General features: G+C 39.1%; 1 protein-coding gene across 1 annotated transcript in view; it reads right to left on the reverse strand.

The window, feature by feature from the left end:
* The window catches only part of BUB1 (BUB1 mitotic checkpoint serine/threonine kinase), a 45402-nt gene extending 25423 nt beyond the window's left edge, over window positions 1-19979 (reverse strand). The window contains exons 1-11 of the mRNA XM_027622091.2: window positions 19896-19979; window positions 15994-16053; window positions 15757-15895; window positions 14485-14681; window positions 12382-12425; window positions 11683-11783; window positions 9708-9760; window positions 9430-9614; window positions 7840-7991; window positions 2430-2689; window positions 568-626 (exon numbers count right to left, since the gene is read on the reverse strand). Coding sequence (XP_027477892.1) covers window positions 568-626; window positions 2430-2689; window positions 7840-7991; window positions 9430-9614; window positions 9708-9760; window positions 11683-11783; window positions 12382-12425; window positions 14485-14681; window positions 15757-15895; window positions 15994-16053; window positions 19896-19921 — 1276 coding nt within the window. The 5' untranslated portion in view covers window positions 19922-19979. The remainder of the gene's footprint in view (window positions 1-567; window positions 627-2429; window positions 2690-7839; window positions 7992-9429; window positions 9615-9707; window positions 9761-11682; window positions 11784-12381; window positions 12426-14484; window positions 14682-15756; window positions 15896-15993; window positions 16054-19895) is intronic.
* Window positions 19980-20097: the final 118 nt, after the last annotated feature.

Here is a 20097-nt window from a genome sequence, read left to right on the forward strand (position 1 = left end):
CCCTAACTGCCTAGAATGGTGCCTGGCGTCTAGCAAGTGCGCAGGAAGTGTTGGTTAAATGCAGGGGTTGCTGGCTGATTCAAGCAGTTTGGCTCCCCACTAAACTGTCACTGGAGAGAGTGCCAAAGTCACATGGGGGGAGCGAATGAATATTCAATGTATCTTATTTTGTTCATAAAACTTACCTTCAACACAAATGCCTCTAACAAAGTAGTACCTAAGAGAAGTACAATACTCCTAGTTCAACTTTTAATTCCCTTTCCTACCTCATAATGCATTAAAGACGACTCTTGTTTTTGATAAAGCTGCTGAGAAATTTAATAAAAAAGGTTTCAAAAATCAAGTTTCCAAAGGATTCTAATTACTAAGATGTGACCGGGAAGTGGATTTCTACCTTTACTTGAGATGGTCTGGGGCTTATCTAACCCCTAAATTCTAAGAATAGGAAAGCAAACACCCAAGTTCACCCAAGGCTTCATGAGCCTCGGCCACCAAACAGATCTCTCAGTGACCTGCAGGAGTCTGGGCAAGCAGGTCAGAGACAAATTAATTATAATTAAACATCACCTTCTTTTATCTCGGCTCCACTCTGTGGCTTGAATTCATGAGTACTTTTAGTCACACATCTGAAAGAGAAATCTCTTGAGACACACTAACTCTCCAAAAAGAACAGTAAATCAGTCAGCAATTACAAGCTTATTCTTAAAATACAGATGGAAGTGCTTAGGTCTATAGTGTAAGTAAATACAATGTTTTATTTTTTCTTTCATTTCCTTTTGAGGTAAAGGCCAGCTACTACATGTTGGCTTGACACAGCGGGCCTGTATTTTAACATCATGATGATCATTCCTATGCACGGTAGGGCAGGATAATGGCCTTTAAGTCAGATGATCCCATTTATTACATAGGCTCAAGGACTCACACCTGGGTCCAGGCCTGGGTGCCCAATGCAGCTAGCCAGTCATGCTGTGGGAAGCACTGGTGTGTTTTAGCTGCATGGGCCACTTCTCGTTTGATGAGTCAAGAGCCACAGAGCATGGTTCTTCAGACGTGAAAGGTTATCAAGAAATTTTAAAAATGGCACATAAGATATTTATATCATAGTTGTTTTTTTTTTTAAGTCCAGTCATGATAATGGACCTCATCTGTCGATTTAACAGTGCTAGAATTCCCTCAGCAGGGACCACGTTAGGATGTAAAGTAAAAAGTACAATACACTTAATTTTACAAATCCCCACCCAACTGTCTTAAAAACATGAGTTTTTCTTTGAGATTCCAGACAAAGGCACCTTTTCTCTGCCATGGTAAGCTTCCCCAGCTAGTGAGAGTACCAAGGGGGTCCATTTGGTCCCTTGCCTGGGCCAGGGTCAGGGTCCCTCTGAGGTGCTTCGGACTGAGATCTAAATGTTCATTGGATTAACGAGTTTCAGAGTTTTATAGGGACAGCTGTGTCTGGCTCCTCCACCCTCATGACTCCATCTCTGGGGGCGATTGGAAACTCAGCATCTCTTTGGGACTGTCACCGCTCTCTTGTTTTTATCATTTTATAATTGCATTAGCAGTGAAGAATGAAGTCATAGCCCCCAGTGACACAAAAGTTCTTTTTTTACATATATACAGGACAACACAGGACACAGGTCTGAATTATTATCCTAACCTGAGTGAAAAAGCATTTTCAATCTTATTTTCAGGAGAAATCACTGGTAAAAGTTAATCTTGGATATTGAGAAGAACCAGTACTCATGAACCATAATCTATGCTAAGGAGTTTAGCCCAAGGGGAGGGTGCAAGTTACACCGGAGCTCTCATTTTTTCTAACGGATTAATAAAATTGCTCTATGCAAAGACAGCGTGCCAAAGTCACCGAAGATAAAAATTTAAACAAAGCAAGTTACTGTGGCATTAATTTTCATTTCTGAAATCCAGGAAAATCCCTCAAAATTGGGGAAAAAAAACCCTCCACAGCAGCATACAGATAAGATCTTGGCATATTGTGTAATGGATATTGAATCCCAAATTGCTCCTGATGAAGACAGAAGGATTATGAGAACACGTGCCAAGAAACTGTCTGGATGGTAATAATCACTCCGTGTATTCAGTCAAAGCCAGCAAGAAAGGCAATTTCAGTTCAATAGCTGTGTATTTTCCAGTTACAAAAAAAGTGTTGCATTTCAGTATACTGGAAATTTTTAACTCAAGGGAGAAATATGAAATGAAACAAATCCCCTAAAAGAAAAATAGAGTAATAAGTCTGAAAGATTTGGGGCTATTTTGGTAACTTGGTTTTTCAACAACATGCCCATCTAAAAATTATTTTAAAAAGAGGAATCCTTTATCTTTTACATACGGTTCTCGACAATGCAGAACATGTAAAGGAGCTCATGATGCCATTCAGGTCACTATCGTCTCTAGGACAACTTTTGTCTTACCTGTCATCTTTTCTGACCACTGTAAACATGGAGTCTGTCCCCGGCTGGGCTGCCAAAGGAAGAGGAGGAGGTATACTCTGGTTGATGGCCGGGGACACCAAAGCGGCAGTGACAGCATCTGCCACAGGAGGAACAACAGGAGTTGTCTCTCTGGGTTTCTCTCCCATGTTCTTTAAGGTCTGATGATTGATGGCCGGAAGAGACGGAGTTCTCAGTTCCTGCTGGGAGCCTACACTTGGCCCCATACATTCTGGATTAACCTTTCATGTTAAGCAAACAAACAAACAAACCAAATAACATACCACAGCCAATTAAGTCCAGAATATTACTAATTAGGTACTACAGCTTTTCAAAGAATGGCATCTATCTTCTTCAGTAGCCTCCTTTCCCCTTGAGGCATCCCCACCCCCCTTCAGGTATTCTGAAATAAACAGCCAACAACAACAGAAGACCACTTTACCTGATGGATGATTTTGTAGCTTCTTAACCACAGATAGAACTGGCAGCTCATACTCCTAACCACTGCAATAACCAGCCCCTACAGTTTTATCAGTATTTAAGATCTTATTTCTCTTAATTTTGAGAGAGGACCAACAAATCAATGGCATCAAATGCTCATAATGGTATTCCTTCCATTAAAATATACCTGGTTGCCATTTTCTCTCGAATGAACAGGAAATGTGAATATAAATTGCAATAATAGCTGCCACAAAAACACAGCTCACAATGGGAAGGTTAACAAGCTCTTAACCTGAAACCTTTGTTTTTCTATTCCCATGGACTTAGACTAACTATACACTCTTATGTTAAAAAGTTAAAGGACACAAAAGTTAATTCCTCACCATAAAAAAGTATTTTCACAAATTGTTAAGAAAAGCACCAAATACCTAGGGCAAGAGTAGTTATTTCACAAAAGACAAAATAAAGAAAGTTCATCTTCACTAGCTATCAAAAAAAGTAATTAGAAATGACCTATACCACTTTCTCACTACCAAAGATTAAAAAGAATCATAATATTCAATTCTGAAGAAATGTTTTGAAAAAGAACAATCAGACTTCCTAAAACAGATATCAAAACTTACAACAAAGCTATGGTAAATATACAATATGGAATGATCAAGAAGAAACCTATTAACCAAAACAAAGGTACAGACATTTTAGAAACTGATCTTGTATATTAAAAATTAGTATGCAATAAAGATATTTTTCATCAATGGGGAAAGGCTGAGTTGTTAATAAATGATTTAGGGGCAACTGGCAGTGCATTTGGGAAATACATCCTTATGCTATCACAACACACAAAAGTAAGTCCCATACAAGGAGGCTTTTGGTTAGACAGTGGCTTAAACATGTGCTTTATCATCTACTCCCTCCAAAACCTCACCAAAAGGACAAGAAAGAAATTCTAACACCTAAAACAGCAGGTGAAGACTGATGTGTGGAAAAGTTCAGACATTTAGATACATCTCAGAATGGAAGTGAAAGTGGAGCTGAAAGCAGGAACACCAAAAAAAATTCTGGGGGAACGGGATTTCCCTCTAGAACACTGGGCGCCAAATTATCACCTAAGTGTGAGGGTAGAAGAAAGATGCTTTTAAACATGCAAAAGATCTCAAAAAATTAATCCCTCATATGTGCTTTAAAAAAAAAAAAAGAAAAAGGTCTTTAGGGGCGCCTAGGTGGTTCAGTAGGTGAAGCATGTGCCTTCGGCTCAGGTCATGATCCCGGGGTCCTGGGATCGAGCTCTGCATCGGGCTCCTTGCTCAGCAGGGAGCCTGCTTCTCTCCCTGCCCATGCTCTCTCTCTGTCAAATAAATAAATAAAAGCTTTGGAAAAAAAAAATCTCTTTGAGGCTGTGTGCCACCAAAATGGGGATGTTAAAAGGAAATAATGCCATGGGAACTAGAAAATCAGCAGGGACACACTACTGGAGAGGAGTAAGGGGAGGACAGCTTCCTTGGAGGCCAGCCTGGAGGCAGAAAGGCAGCTCTGGGAGTCACGTGGCCAAGAGAAGTGAAACAAGAGCACATCTGATGCACTTGAACATAATGAAAACATTATTTCTAGATTCTTCAAGTGTTTATAGAGAAATAACTGATAAGTATGTACCACACAAATATAGTAAAAGAATATAATGAAAATTATTTTAACAATTTCTTGGATCTAGGGAAAACATAAGTTATATAAGAAAGGAAATCCAACTACATAAGGAAAATAGGGGGACGCCTGGGTGGCTCAGTCGGTTAAGCATCTGCCTTCAGCTCAGGTCATGATCCCGGGTCCTGGGATCGAGCCTGGCGTCAGGCTCCCTCTCCCTCTGATCCTCTTCCCTGCTTGTCCTCTCTCTGTCTCAAATAAATAAATAAAATCTTAAAAAAAAAAAAGTATGTAACGATCCAGTAGAAAAATGAACAAAGTCCATCAAAGTCAATTAAAAAAAGACATACAGCCACTGAATGTATTGTTAAAAGTCCAAATTCACCTGTGATTAGAAAAAATGCATCAGATGGTTGCAAATATTTAGGATAGCTAATGTTAGCCAAGTGTATACAAGAAACACATACTTTTATTCACTATTATGTGAGTGTAAAATGGTAAATTTTTGGAGGGCAGATGGGCAGAATTTTTTTTTTTAAGATTTTATTTATTTATTTGACAGAGAGAGAGACACAGCGAGAGAGGGAACACAAGCAGGGGGAGTGGGAGAGGGAGAAGCAGGCTTCCCGCTGAGCAGGGAGCCCGATGCGGGGCTCGATCCCAGGACCCTGGGATCATGACCTGAGCTGAAGGCAGACGCTTAACAACTGAGCCACCCAGGTGCCCCAAGATGGGCAGAATTTTAAGTGCACAAACTTCAGCAGCAATTCTACTTTTGTGTATCTTTCTTAGAGAAATAATGTCAAATGTACAAGAATGTTCACTGCAGCATGGTTTGTAACAGTTTTCACATGATAGACGCCCTTCCTAAAAGGTAGGAGAGAAGACTATGCTGTTATTAAAGCGAGTTAGAGGGCGCCTGGGTGGCTCAGTTGGTTCAGCGACTGCCTTCGGCTCAGGTCATGATCCTGGAGTCCCGGGATCGAGTCCCGCATTGGGCTCCCTGTTCAGCAGGGAGTCTGCTTCTCCCTCTGACCCTCCCCCCTCCCTCTCATGTTCTCTCTCTCTCAAATAAATAAATAAATAAAAATAAATAAAGTGAGTTAGACCTCTATGTAATAACAAGGAAAGGTCTGTAAGATGGGTTAGGTAGCAAAAGCAGAAAGTAAGTCTTATTTATACAGAAACATCAATTGTATACATATTTATGTGTTTATGCACGGTAAAGTTCTGGAAAATGCAAACTACAATAGTTAGCAATGAAAGAGGGCATTCATTTACATTCATATAACTATACACACACATGCATATATAGATATATATACATCTTTCCATTGCTTTTATAAAATCATATGGTCATGCATTTTTATAATTTTCAAAATATGTAAGAAATTAAGGTGTTATTAGACAGTTACATGTACAAGAAGAATGAAACTGGACCACTTTCCAACACCATAAACAAAAATAGACTCAAAACGGATTAAAGACCTAAATGTGATACCTAAAACCATAAAAGTCCTAGAATGGAACACAGGCAGTAATTTCTCTGACATTGGTCACAGCAACATTTTTCTAGATGTCTCCCGAGGCAAGGGAAACATGAAGCAAAAATAAACTGTTGGGACTACATCATAATAAAAAGTTTTACACAGCAAAGGAAACCATAACAAAACAAAAAGGCAACCTACTGGGAGAAGGTATTTGCAAATGATATATCCAATAAGGGGTTAATAGCCAAAATAAAGAACTTCTACAACTCAACACCAGAAAAACCAAACAATTGGATTAAAAAATGGGTAAAAGACCTGAGTAGTCATTTTTCCAAAGAAAACTTACAGATGCCCAACAGACACATGAAAAGATGTTCAACATCACTCATCATCAGGGAAATGTAAATCAAAACTATAATGAGATATCACTTCATACCTGTCAGATTGGCTAGTATCAAAAAGAGAGGAAATGTAAGTGTTGGCCAGGATGTGGAGAAAGGGACCCTCATGCACTGCTGGTGGGAATGCAAATTGGTATAGCCACTGGGGAAAACAGTATGGAGGTTCCTCAAAAGATTAAAAATAGAAATAACATATGGACCAGTAATCCCACTACTGGGTATTTATTCAAAGAAAACAAAAACACTAATTTGAGAGAGATATATATGTATACATATGTATATATGTAATGGAACGTTATGCAGGCATAAAAAAGGATCAGATCATGTCATTTGCAACACGTATGGACCTAGAGGATTCTGCGTTAAGTGAAATAAATCAGATTGAGAAAGACAAATACCATATAATTTCACTCATATGTGGAATTTAAAAACCAAAACAAATGAATAAACAAACAAAAAGCAGAATCAGAGCTATAAATACAGAAAACTGACTTATGGTTGCTATGGTGACAGATGGTAGCTACACTTGTGGGGAACACAGCATAACATGTAGATAAACTGATTCACTATGTTGCACACCCAAAACTAATGTAACGTTGTGTGTCAACTATACTCAAATTAAAAAAAAAAAAAAGGAAAGAGAAAGAAAAAGAAAGGATATACGCCTGGAATGCATCAGGAAGGAAGACAGATGCAGCAAGTTTTACTAAAAGAATAAAGGGGTGAGAAAACTTTTGGGGTGATGTATATGTTCACAATCTTGATTGTGAAGGTAGTTTTATGAGTGTATATGCGTGTCAAAACTTAGCCAATTTTATAATTTTGATCCAAGTAATTTATTATATTTCACGTATACTTCTATAAAGCTCATAAATAAAAAGAAAAAAAAATCTGAAAAAGAAGAAATTAAGGTGTTTATCTTCATTGTATCCTGTATCACAGATAGACATATACTATGTGAAAGTTTAAGCAACCATTATGTAGCTTAAATTTATTCTCAATCTATCCCATTCATTAATAATTTTAAGAAAATACATGGGTCTAACAATTTCATCACCTCTCACCCTCTTCCAACATGAAACAATAGCAAACAAAACATATCTAGATGATGAATTAATGAAATAATTATATTCAAATTCTCATTATAAAATAGTTACTGTCCAAAAAAAATTTTCAAAGACCATATATATGAATACGTAAAAATATGTACATATACACACATATAAAAAACATACACAATCTGTAATTTCCTTTTCTCATTTTACACTTTGAATATCTGTTTGCAATTGCAAAAATCTGGAATGCTAGTAGCTACATTAGCATCAGAATTAAGTCTAAAAATATGGCCCAGAAAGGAGCAAGTGCAAACAAAAATCAGTGTCACTGGGCATGGGAAGCACTCAGCGAAGAGCACACACATACCTCAGACCTTTCCTGGAAAACAGGCAAGTTCTCCTGTGACGTCTCCACCACCTGGTGCAACTTCTTATGAAGTTCATCCATTTTCTGTTTTAATAGTTGTTCTTCGAAAGCATTTGCTTCTTTTCTTTTCATATAATGTTTATCTTCATTTACTTTAGGAAAGAGAACATGGTTTCCATGCAAAGTTTAAATTCAGGTCATCAGGGGAATACACAAAAAATGAGTGAAAGTTTACCTTTAGGATGGCAATTTTTTACTAGTCTTTTCCATGTATTTTAGGTTATTAGAACTGAAAGGTGTATTACCTCTTAATTATAATTTTTACCTGCCTTCAGAATGATTACTTGTAGGTTCAGGGCATGTAGGTTATAAAAACCTACATATTGATCAAGAAAAATATTTGGTAATAGCACAGTATGATATCAATCACTTCTAAAACAGTCGTGATCCTGCAAATCATTTGAAATTGGAACACTTTAGGGCGCCTGGGTGGCTCAGTCGTTAAGTGTCTGCCTTTGGCTCAGGTCATGATCCCAAGGTCCTGGGATCGAGCCCCACATCGGGCTCCCTACTCGGCGGGAAGCCTGCTTCTCCCTCTCCCACTCCCCCTGCTTGTGTTCCTGCTCTCGCTATCTTTCTGTCAAATAAATAAATAAAATATTAAAAAAAAAAAAAGAAAATGGAACACTTTAAAAGATCTAAATCTCCAGGTGCTTTCTAAGAAGAACTAGGAGTCGAATGCACTGAAATTTCAGTGCATCACGTGCATGGCAGTTAGTGCCACCTGCAGTGACGCTTAACGTGACCACATCACATGCAAATTGAATCCTCTGGCTAAGACCTTAGGTCACAGTGTGTGAGAGAAAAATGCGTCTGTGCATGACACAAAATGGGAGTGTTAACTGCCTATTTTCTCAGTTGTTGAACAAATGAGAAATGATAAACCAAAAAAAGGCCAACAGAGTGCTATCGTCCAAACAGCTTAAATGGTGTGAACGCCCTGAGTGAACAAAGGTTCACTTTCCTCGCTCACGTCCGCCTTGTTACCATGGAGATATGCACATATATTGGTGTTAACATGCATGGTTTTCCTGTGAGGAACGAAACATGACCTGCTAGATAGCCGTAAATGACAGGGCACTTTCATCAGAGGGCTCCATCTCAATGTCTCCTTTGTTGTACTTGCAGATTTTAGAAAATCTCTTCTCAACTCTGACTTAACCCTTTCACAGCACAAATAACTGACTTACCGGTTTAAAAGTACTATATACAGAAGTTCAAACCCATACAGGTAATATTTAAAAGCTTAAAACATCACTAAAAGCGAAGGCAACATTGGCCTATCTACTTTATCTATGTCAGCACTGTTTCAACTCTGAGCTTTGGTGTCAGGACATCAGTTGAGTCCCTGGACACATGTGGCTGCTACACTTGATTTAACAAAGATTTCTAGTCTTTTCATAGATGAGCTAGAGACGTTTTTACAGATTCTTTCAGCTTAGTCAATCACCATCTTTAAAAAGGTAGTTTACTCAAAGGTTATTATTTTCAGTGACATAAGAGCATCTCAAATCATAAGAGTGCAAGTACCCCACTGTTCATGCTTTCTCCGTTGATTGTATTTCTGGGCTCTCAGCTCTTCAAAGGAAAATTCTGATTCTCCACGAATAAGCTTCTCCTTACAATACATAATAACCTGCTGAACATCAGCTCTGGCTGCTGAAGATGCTTGTGCAGAATATTCTGATTTAGAAATCATGATCACCCTTTGTTCCCTATAATGGGGGAAAATGTATTATTTACCACAGTGTAATAAAACAGCTCTCGAAGGAAACTAAGTAATAGATTATTGCACAGGTTATACTTGCTTTTTTGACTCTTTATCACAAGCTGAAGATACCACCCCAGAAACTTCTGAGCCCTAAAAAGAAAGAAAAGGAACATAAATACTCACTTAACTGAAAAGAAACTGTCACCCAAAGTATTTCACAAAACATATGAAAGCATTGGAGGGGTTTCTTAATCATCACCTAGATTTATTCATTTTTTATTTTTAAAAGATTTTATTTACCTATTCATTTGAGAGAGAGAAAGAGAGCTCCAGCGAGCAAGCACAGGGAGAGCGACGAAGGGAGAGGATCCCAAGGAGACTCTGTGCCGAGCCTGGAGCCCGACTTTTCACAACACTGAGATCATGACCTGCACTAGAACCGAGAGTCAGGCACTCAACTGACTGAGCCACTCAGGTGCCCCAATCATCATCTAGATTTATAGGTGTTCGTTAAAGTTATGATTAATTTAATTATAACCAATTAATTATATTAATTATTGATTAACCTTATAACTTTTGTAACTAAAGAGTCCAATAAGAAAGTGATTTAAAAAAATATCTACTTAGGGGGTACCTGGAGGGCTCAGTCTGTTAAGCATCCGACTCTTGATTTTGGCTCAGGTTATGATCTCAATGTTGTGAGAGCAGCCCTGTGTCGGGTTCCACACTGGGCATGGAACCTACTTTAGATTTTCTCTCCCTCTGCCTCTGCTCCTTCCCCCTCCTGGAAAAATTTCTACTTGGCAGTAGAGAAGAGCATTATTTCCCTCCAATGATAGACTAGGAGCTGGGTCAGAGTGCCTATGTTTATGGGATTAATATTCTAAAATTCTATATTAATAAAAAAAAATCAAAAATTTTCTTCTGGTACCATTCTATCCTCAGGAGTTCCTACACAAATATTTACTGAATATCTCATACATGTCGTGTCTTGAGCTAGGTCCTGGAAATGTGACCATAAATAAGATCCATCTCTGCTGTTTAAAAATTTACATAGTTGGGTCAATAGGAAGCAATCAGACTGGCAAACGTGTAGAATGTAAAATGAGATAGTCTGAGTTTCTATCAAGGTGAGAAATGCATATTCCACGTCTAGGAATGTGTGACATTAATAAAACTTGCACACATGCACTAAGAACAGAGGCATTTCCATTGGATTGAGCTGAAAGGAGGTCCTTAGCAAACTGAAAGAGCAACTGTACCATGAAGAGGATAGATGTTGGAAAACAAAGCTGAGGGAAGCAAAGACTTGAGCAGAAGAAATCTCAACAGGGCAAAACTCTCAAGGAGGATGAAGGACAAGCAAAGCGGAAGACCATTTTTCCCAACTGTGATGGCAGGGAGGGTGCAGTTCCATTTACTGGTCAGTGGCAGAAAACTGACAGATGTCATCTAAGGGCTTTTGTTGTCTCATGAAAATACTATTTTTGCCAGCTCCTGAAGAAGAGGTTAATGACTGCCAGGTCCCAAGTTTGAGGAAAGTAAAGACAAGCTTAAAATCACTATCATGTGGCATTAGAGAGTGAAATGGGACACATAAGAAATACATAAAATATAGAGTGAACCAGGAAACTGGAAACATAATTTCTGAGGAGGAGGAAAGCCCTGGCTGAGGTGATAGGCACCATCAATCCAAGCTCCTGAGTTTTAAGCAGGGCTCAGGAGCCTCCAGGTGGATATTATCCAGTGTAGGAAGGATTCCTGGCCTGTGTGAGGGAGGCTGGTGGACAAAGGAGGGGAGAAACTGCTGGGGAGGAAGTGAAGACAGAAGGTTATATTATAGTGGGAGGCCCTAAGTCAGATAAACACAGGAAGTGAAGACCAGACAGTAACTTACTTAAATTTAATGTCTGAGGTGAGCAGTGGTAGATGGCGACAGGTAGCTGACAGAGAGGTTAGAGTCATAGGAACAAGGTCAAACAAATGAGACGTCGAAGTGGATATGAAAGGCAGCTGGATGACCGTTCAAAGTCATTCCCGGTTTCCATATAACCCACAAATGTTATTATTACCTGATTCTTAGAAATGCAGGCTGAGTTATTTCCTGGATTTGATTTTGACGTCGTCATTTGGTTTAAAATCTGAGCATTATGGAGAGGTTCTGGGGTTCTAGCTATGGGGGGAAAAAGGATGAAATAAAGAGAAACAAGGGTAAAACCATATTAAATAAAATTATTACAAATACATTCCCCAGGTCTTTCAGTAAGTAGCATAAGAAATAAATCAACTCATTGACTACTGTCTCAGAAAATGTAACTAAAACTCCTTTTAGATAAGAGAAATATTATAGAGATAATTTAAACAACAGGATGGAATAGTTGATGCTTATTGCTGAAATGTAATCTTTATTTCTAAAAAAAAATGACAACATTTCTTCAAAAGTTGCATTAAACACATTTGATTCAATTCAGAATAGATGGACTTGAGAGTAAGTCTTGTTCTCTATTTTGGGCAATTTTGATTTTTTTAAGTCCCAAAAATATAATGAAATCAAGTTTTCTTGTGGGTTTGCTTTTTTAAATTGCTATGACACAACTCTGCGGTGGGATTTTTGCTAGGCATTATTACCAGGGTGCCTTCCCCATTACCTAAGACAATACAGTCAATAAATACTGGATGAATCTTTTTTTTTTTTCCAGGGGAGAAAAAGGCAGTGTAAATCAGAGACTACATTATTAACAACTTAGACATTTTAGAAAGCATTATTTTACCTTGAGTTGGCAAATGCGTTTCAGTAAGGCGTGCCTGGAATAACCTGAATGACAGGAGTGAAAGCATCAATAATAGATTACAAACTTAGTTTAATACGTATTCGTATTAAAGCGAAAACCAAATCTATCTATCTAGATCGATCTCAACCAATCAAGGCAACTTATCACAAGCTAGAGAAGACTGAGATCAAGAGAGAATGTCAAGTTGAATTTTAGAATTGCTTCAAGATTAAAAAAAAAAAAAATTCTGGGATTTTCTTCATACCCAATATACTACATTAGAAAAACTCCCCCCTTTGCCTGGTTTATGTCATATTTCTCAAACTCACATAACAAACGTACCCTCTTCCTCTGTGTATCAAGTCTGCAAATGTTACAACATGGGGTGCTTGAGCTCCCTATCTTAGGCATTCTACACATCTGGAATGTAATGAACATAGTATTTAGAAGAAAGAAGTCCAAAACTTAGACCACCAATCCAAAAGGCAGATATATTATTGTTTATGCTGTGAGAACTTTTTAAATATGTCATTTCATGACACCTTTACACACCAACTCACCTGCCAAGTAATATGCAACTTCCAAATCTGACATTTTTGGGTGATGTGAGCAAGAGTGTATAGTATAAAAAGACTAAAAACGTACAACCAAATGCCAAATCTTGTGACTCTTAATTCAAACAAACCACCAGTTTAAAAAACAAAAACAAAAACACAATGCTTTACATGATGAGGAATGACTGAAAATTAGAGGATATTAAGGAATTATAGTTAAAATTTGTTAGGTGTGAAAATGGCATTAAGGTTCTGTAAAAAAAAATCACTTGTTAGAGATGTTTATGTGTTTGGGTTAAAATATTTTGTTGTCTTGGATTTGCCTTAAATTCTTCAGCATAGAAAAAAACATGGTCAAATGTTAATAATTATTAAAAGTAGGTGATAGGTAAATGGGAGGTTCATTATACTAATTTTTCTTTTTTTTAACCCATGCTTAAAAATTCTCATAATAAAGTTTAAAAAAAACATGAGCACTGTAGCAAAGTGGAAAACAATGAGCATATTAAATGCTGGCAAGGGAAACAGTGAGATAAGTTATTTCATATGCTGCTAGAGAGCGGGCCAGCAAAAAACTGGTATAACCTTTTGAGCAGGGAATGTGGTTCCATGTACCACAAAACTTAAAAACTCTTCACACACCCTTTGACTAGATAGTTTCAATTCTGAGAATCTATGAGAAGGAACAAGATAAAATAGGAAAAAATTGGGAGATAACTCTATGATAAAGGAAAAAGACCGTGACACAAAGCTGCAGGTGTATGAAAGCATGCCTGTAAATCCTATATAACAAGCAAGAGAAAAATATGCCAAACTACAATGCCAGGTTTCTTCTGCTTCTTTAGTTTTCGGTATTTTCAAAATTTCCTAAATGAGGTATATTTAATCACAGAAAAAAAACAAAAGTTGTGAAAGAGTTATTCATGAAGATATTCACTATGTTGTTCTCTATAAAAATCAAAATGCTGAAAATATCTTAAATGTTGATTTAGAGAACACTTCAATTATGACATAACTCTGGGACAGATTTCACACCTTGCTTTATAAGTAGTAGAAAAGTTCCTAATTTCTTAGGGGCAGTATAAAGCTCAGTATACATAACAGACCTACAGTATGATTTACTCTTAAAACACACAAATACAAGGACACACACACAGGCGTAGGAAAAGACACTGGAAGGCAATGCACCAAAATGTTGACCGTAATATTTCTGGGCAATTTTCTTTTCTTTATACTATTCTGTATTATCCACATTTTCACAATGAGAAGGATTTTCCATACAGATTAATAATAGAAGATTTTTAAGAGCAAACACGACATTTCCAAGTACGGAATACCATGTAGAGTTGTTTTTTTAAGATTTTATTTATTTATTTGAGAGAGATCGAGGGTGAGCACGAGCAGGGGGAGGCACAGAGGGAGAAGCAGACTCCCCGCCGAGCACGGACGCAGGGCTCGATCCCACGATCCAGGGATCATGACCGGAGCCAAAGGCAGCCGCTCAACCGACCGCGTCACCCCGGCGCCCAGAGTTTTGTTTTCAGACTACCTGTAGTGTTGCTGCAGCAGCTCTCGCGGTTCCGCCTGGTTTTGAAGCCCTCTCCGAAAAACGGCACTGGCATGCTGCAGCTCTCCCCGGCCTTCCAGATGCCCCGCCCAGGCGACATACAGAGGAGATGACGTGGTCCCGATCCCGTGGTTGTACAGGAACTCAAAGAACTGATGAAGGTCGCTGTTGTACTGAGCCTACAGAAGCCCAAGGCAAACAGATATAAGAACAAAGGAATTGCTGGTCTAGGTATGGCCCAGAGCCCAGCCACCTTCCATGTTCAGTCTTCATGGAGGCTTCAGGCTATACTGTCAGGGGAAGGCTTGTGCGGCTCTCTGACAGCAAACCTAAAAATTAAGCTTATTTCTTTCCTTGACATTCAATGTCCCCGAAATTGCCCACACTAATTCCCAGGATAGTGACTTCCATAAATGACTCATGATGTAAGTATTACGGTTGTCTTAATCGGAGCCTGCTCAAGTGCCATAGGGTGCCTCAAATCATAGTATCCTGTAATTTAGTGAACAAATCCGTCTTAACCTGATACACTCATGATTACTAGAACTCCTGCCCCCAAAGCCTTCATTTCAAGACTGAAGAGCCCCAACCTTTGAATGCCTAACCTGAGGCAGCCTTTTCCTTTTAGCGTTAAATTTAGTTCCCGAGGGTTAATATTTTCTTAATTATTCACAATGAATTTAATTTACTCCCAGGAACCCTCTGAATACCTGGCAGTGCCTGCTTATCCTTCCATCTCCACACCCCTCTCATTCAACAAACCTTTTAATTTAATGGTTTCTATCTCATGTCCTAACACTTATAGACTTGATAGAGGAGGAGGGTTTTAAAATTAAATTACTGACTGCAATACAGAAGCCAAAAGCTTCCAAAATACACATCTCTGGCCATACAACTTTTAAAAAATTTATGACTGGAAACAGGAATTAAAATAAGACAGTCTAGGGGCGCCTGGGTGGCTCAGTCGTTAAGCATCTGCCTTCAGCTCAGGTCATGATCCCAGGGTCCTGGGATCGAGCCCCGCATCGGGCTCCCTGCTCCGTGGGAAGCCTGCTTCTCCCTCTCCCACTCCCTCTGTTTGTGTTCCCTCTCTCACTGTGTCTCTGTCAAATAAATAAATAAAATCTTAAAAATAAATACATAAAATTAAATTAAAATTAAATAAGGCAGTCTAAAATGATCTTAAAATCTGGGGAAACAAGCAGAAGTACAATAGGATTACAGATTTGATTATACATCTGAAAGTATACTTACAAATTTTAAACAATAATTGATGAATCTTGGGTCATTGTGGTATTTCTTCTTATCCAAAAATTCCTTCATTAAATGTTCTAATAATGTTGTCAAGTATTCCTTATTCTCAGGAAAGTTCTCTTCTACCCACTGCATGTAACTAGAAAAGTATGGATAATATTAATTTTCATGGCAGCATATAGTTTGTTTAAAGGAAAAAAATAAACTAAATTTTTTTAGCATTTATAAAATGCTAACCTTTCCCATTCACCAAGTGGGTCATCACCCTTGTAGCTCTGCATATGGGCTTCAAACATTCTAGAACAGAGAAAAATATGCACATGACTTATTAGGGATGATTCCTAAAAGCAAAAGATATATTTTATTTTATGATTCTCATTTACACACCTTAAAATGGAAATCTCAAATACGAGCTCAAAGGCTATATTAAAAATGGAAAGATTATTCACTTAGAAGTGGTCAGAAAACTCAGACGCAGTTATTTTTCCAGAAGAAAGCAAGACCCAAGCCCCTGAAGTTAGCCCTTATGTAAGAGGCAGCTGGAAGAGGGTCCCAGGCTCTATCCCTAAGAATCTCCTTCTCCTGTCACTGATGCCCAATGTCACTACCATCCTGAGGGGCAATGTCCACCAGTTGTTATTCCTCAAATGGTGGGACCCCTCCCCTTCCTGCTCAGAAGCTTGGCTGAGACTTGGCTGGGAGACCTGAAGGGGGCTTGTGAGTGGGCGTGGGAGAGTAGGATACCACCAGTCAGGTCTCCACATAGTTTGCTTTCTGGGCCTCAATGCAACACTGCGTCCCTGACAAAGAACACATAATGGCAATGTTCATAAATCAGCCACTATGGCTCCCTCTGCTTGCTGCTACTTCCGCATTCCCAAGCACAGCTTAAAAAAAAAAAAAAAAAATCAGCCAAGTGAAGAAAAGTTCTTTAAGGGCGCTGAGGTGCTAGGGGAGCAAACGAACAAATAAACAAACAGAAACATGTGAAATAAAGTCAGGTGACATTCAGCACTTAGGGAAAAAAAGCAAAATAAAACAAAATGGGAAATGAGGTAAGAGTGTGACAAGAGTTACAATTTTTAGATAGAGTGGTCAGGGAAGGCCATTCTCCCTGAGGGGGTGACACTTGATCAGTGCCAGAGAGCCATGAAGCTATTTAAGTGTGCTGAGCTAGAAGGGTGGGGTGACAACATGTAATGTGCATTTAAAACATCCATTCTGGCCCTTCAAGCAAAGGGGACGGGGAATGGGAACAGAAGTGGGAAACCAGTTAGGGAGCTACAACAGTCCCAGGGGGTGGTGAGCTGGACCAGGGTGGGAACAGTGCAAGCAAGGAATTTGGGGTGTTTTGGAGAAAGAAACAATGGGACTTGCCTATGGGATTGCTTATGAGTATGAGAGAGTCAAGCTAAGAAAGACTTCAGGTTTTCTATCAGAGAGGTTACACAGATTACAGGATTTGAAAGCAATACTTTCTCCTGGCTATCTATCTGTATACCAATGAAATCAATGTTTCTTATGACTCAAAATCTAGAAGCCACAAAAGCTCAATAAAGTAAACTATTTATAAATAAAAAGCTTCTACATATCAAATAAACACATCAAGCAGAGTCAAAAGAGAAATGATAAATTGGTATAAAAAAGCAGAGCTTTTAGAAATTGGGGGGGAAACAATAAAAAAAAAGTAAAAGGCATTCCAAAGGAAAATACTCAACCTCTTATAAGAGAAATTCACTCATTCAGATACAATTTCTCACCTACCAGATTGGCAAAACTAAGAAAATGTGGCAACGGTGTATAGATGAAGCAGTGGGAAACAGGCACTCTCACATCTTGCTTGCAGGTGAGAGTGCTCTGGATCCCTAAGGGAACTGGTAATATCTGCCAAAATTACAGATGGATCTACTTTTTTTTTTAAATTAACATACAATGTATTATTTGTTTGAGAGGTACAGGTCTGTGATTCATCAATCTTACACAATTCACAGCACTCACCATAGCACATACCCTCCCCAATGTCCCTCACCCAGCCACCCCATCCCTCCCTCCCCTCTCCACTCCAGCAACCCTCAGTTTGTTTCCTGAGATTGAGAGTCTCTTATGGTCTCTTTCCCTCTCTGGTTTTGTCTTGTTTCATTTTTTCCTCCCTTCTCCTATGATCCTGTCTTGTTTCTCAAATTCCTCATATCAGTGAGATCTTATGATAATTGTCTTTCTCTGATTGAGTTATTTCGCTTAGCATAATGCCCTCTAGTTTCATCCATGTCATTGCAAATGGCAAGATTTAATTTTTTCGATGGCTGCATAATATTCCAGTGTGTGTGTGTATACATCCATTCATCTGTTGATGGACATCTAGTCTCTTTCCATAGTTTGGCTATTGTGGACATTGCGGCTATAAACATCGGGAGGCACGTGACCCTTCAGATCACGACATTTGTATCTTTGGCGTAAATATCCAGTAGTGCAATGGCTGGGTGGTAGGGTAGCTCTATTTTCAACTTTCTGAGGAAACTCCATGCTGTTTTAGATGGATCTACTTTTGATCTAGCAAATCCACTTCTGGGAATCTAGAAAACATATATTTGTCTACGTGCCAAATGCCACACATACAAGATTTTTCACTGCAGCTCTATTTGTGAAAGACTGTCAATAACCCAAAGATCCATAAATAGGAGACTCTTTAGATTATGGTACATGAAATATGCAGTTGTAAAATAGATTGAGAAAGAGCTCTATACACTGATAAAGATCTCCACGGATACTGTTAAACAAAAAAAGCTACACTTTACAAGACATAAAGGCAGGAATTGTACATACATATACGTATACATCCATTGATATACACACATATATGCATGCCTATATAGACATACTAATGTAATATTACAATAGAAATATATCTGCAAAAATAAACATTTGAAAAATAAATTAGAAAAATGGTTCCCTATCAGGGATTGGGAGAGTAGACAGGCACAATAAATCTCAGTGAATACTTTTTTAAAAACCAAATAAATGATTACTTATTTTTTAAAATGAAAAAGTAATTACTTCTAAATTTTAATTTCCTTCTCATGCCTCATAGGTGCTCCCCCAAAATATATGTAACTAGGCTGCCCCAAATAAACATTTCACATTCCAATAACAACCACATTTCCTAGTAAAATGGCCTGAATACACTTTGTAAATGAATACTAAAAACATCCAGTCCACTGGAGCAAATTAGTCTTTACAAAGTCAAAATAAGGTCAGAAATACCTGATTTCCCTTTTAAAATGGGGGAAAACAGGCTTCTAAAAGTGAAATAGTTTGCTGGCTAGAGAAGCCTTAAAGCAAACAGGTTTTTGCTTTGGCTGTACTTAATGATCTTGGTCTTCTGATCCCCAAGAGACTAAATTACCCTGGTGCTGATAAAACTAACCAGTTTTACTTCCTGTCACATATGACTGAACTTTTAAAATGCTTTTGAAACAATCTAGATAAATCACCTAAAGTCATAAAGCAAAGGTGTGGGAATGTAAGAAATCGTTAGCAGGTCAACCTAAATGACAATAAGCGTATCTTTTTTGTTAAGTTCACGTTATTCCAAAAAAATAAAGTTCAGGTTATTCAAAGACTTTTTTCAAATCGATTGTGGGATTATGGGTAAGAGCTATTTTAAGTTCTCTCCCTACTGTAGATTTTTTTTTTTTTTTAATTAAGTGGCTTTGAAAGTTTCTCATGAATCCTACACGCAAGGCTTAGGGTTTTTGTTAGGTTAGACTTTTTTCTCCCACGGCGACGATCTGCCCAGAGCGGATTCCTTACAGAGATGAACCGAGAGCTCCGAGGGCCTCACGATTGGCCAAATACCCCTAAACTGCCACCGTGGTCGCAGCGGACAGCGCCAGCTACACGGTCGGGTGTCCTTTCCACGACCCACGAGTGGCCCACAGCCTGGCTGGGTAGGAGTGAGGGCGGGGAGGAAACACACCAAAGCCACGGAAAGGGGCGGGAGAGGCAAAAGGAGGCAGGACTGCGGCCGGCCCGGGCGGGGACCTGCAGACCCCGAATCCTAGGTACCCCAGCCCCCTCCTCGGTCCACAGCCGGAGCCTGCGCCCCCGCCTCGCCCCCACCCCACCAGACCGACACTTACTGAAAGACATTTTCCGGGTTATCCATGGCGAGAAGACGCGGGCCAACAGCAACCCAGCCGCGCCGCCGGCGAGAAGCCGCTACCGATTTGAATCTCCCGCGCAGCCGCACTCGGTGCAACGGGCGCCTGGCCATTGGCCTCGGCTATAGACCGGCTGGCCAATCGCCGGGGCCGTTGCCGGGAGACATTTGTCCCGCCTTCC

This window comes from Zalophus californianus, chromosome 8 (genome assembly GCF_009762305.2).
Source record: "Zalophus californianus isolate mZalCal1 chromosome 8, mZalCal1.pri.v2, whole genome shotgun sequence".
Classification (NCBI taxonomy): Eukaryota; Metazoa; Chordata; class Mammalia; order Carnivora; family Otariidae; genus Zalophus; species Zalophus californianus.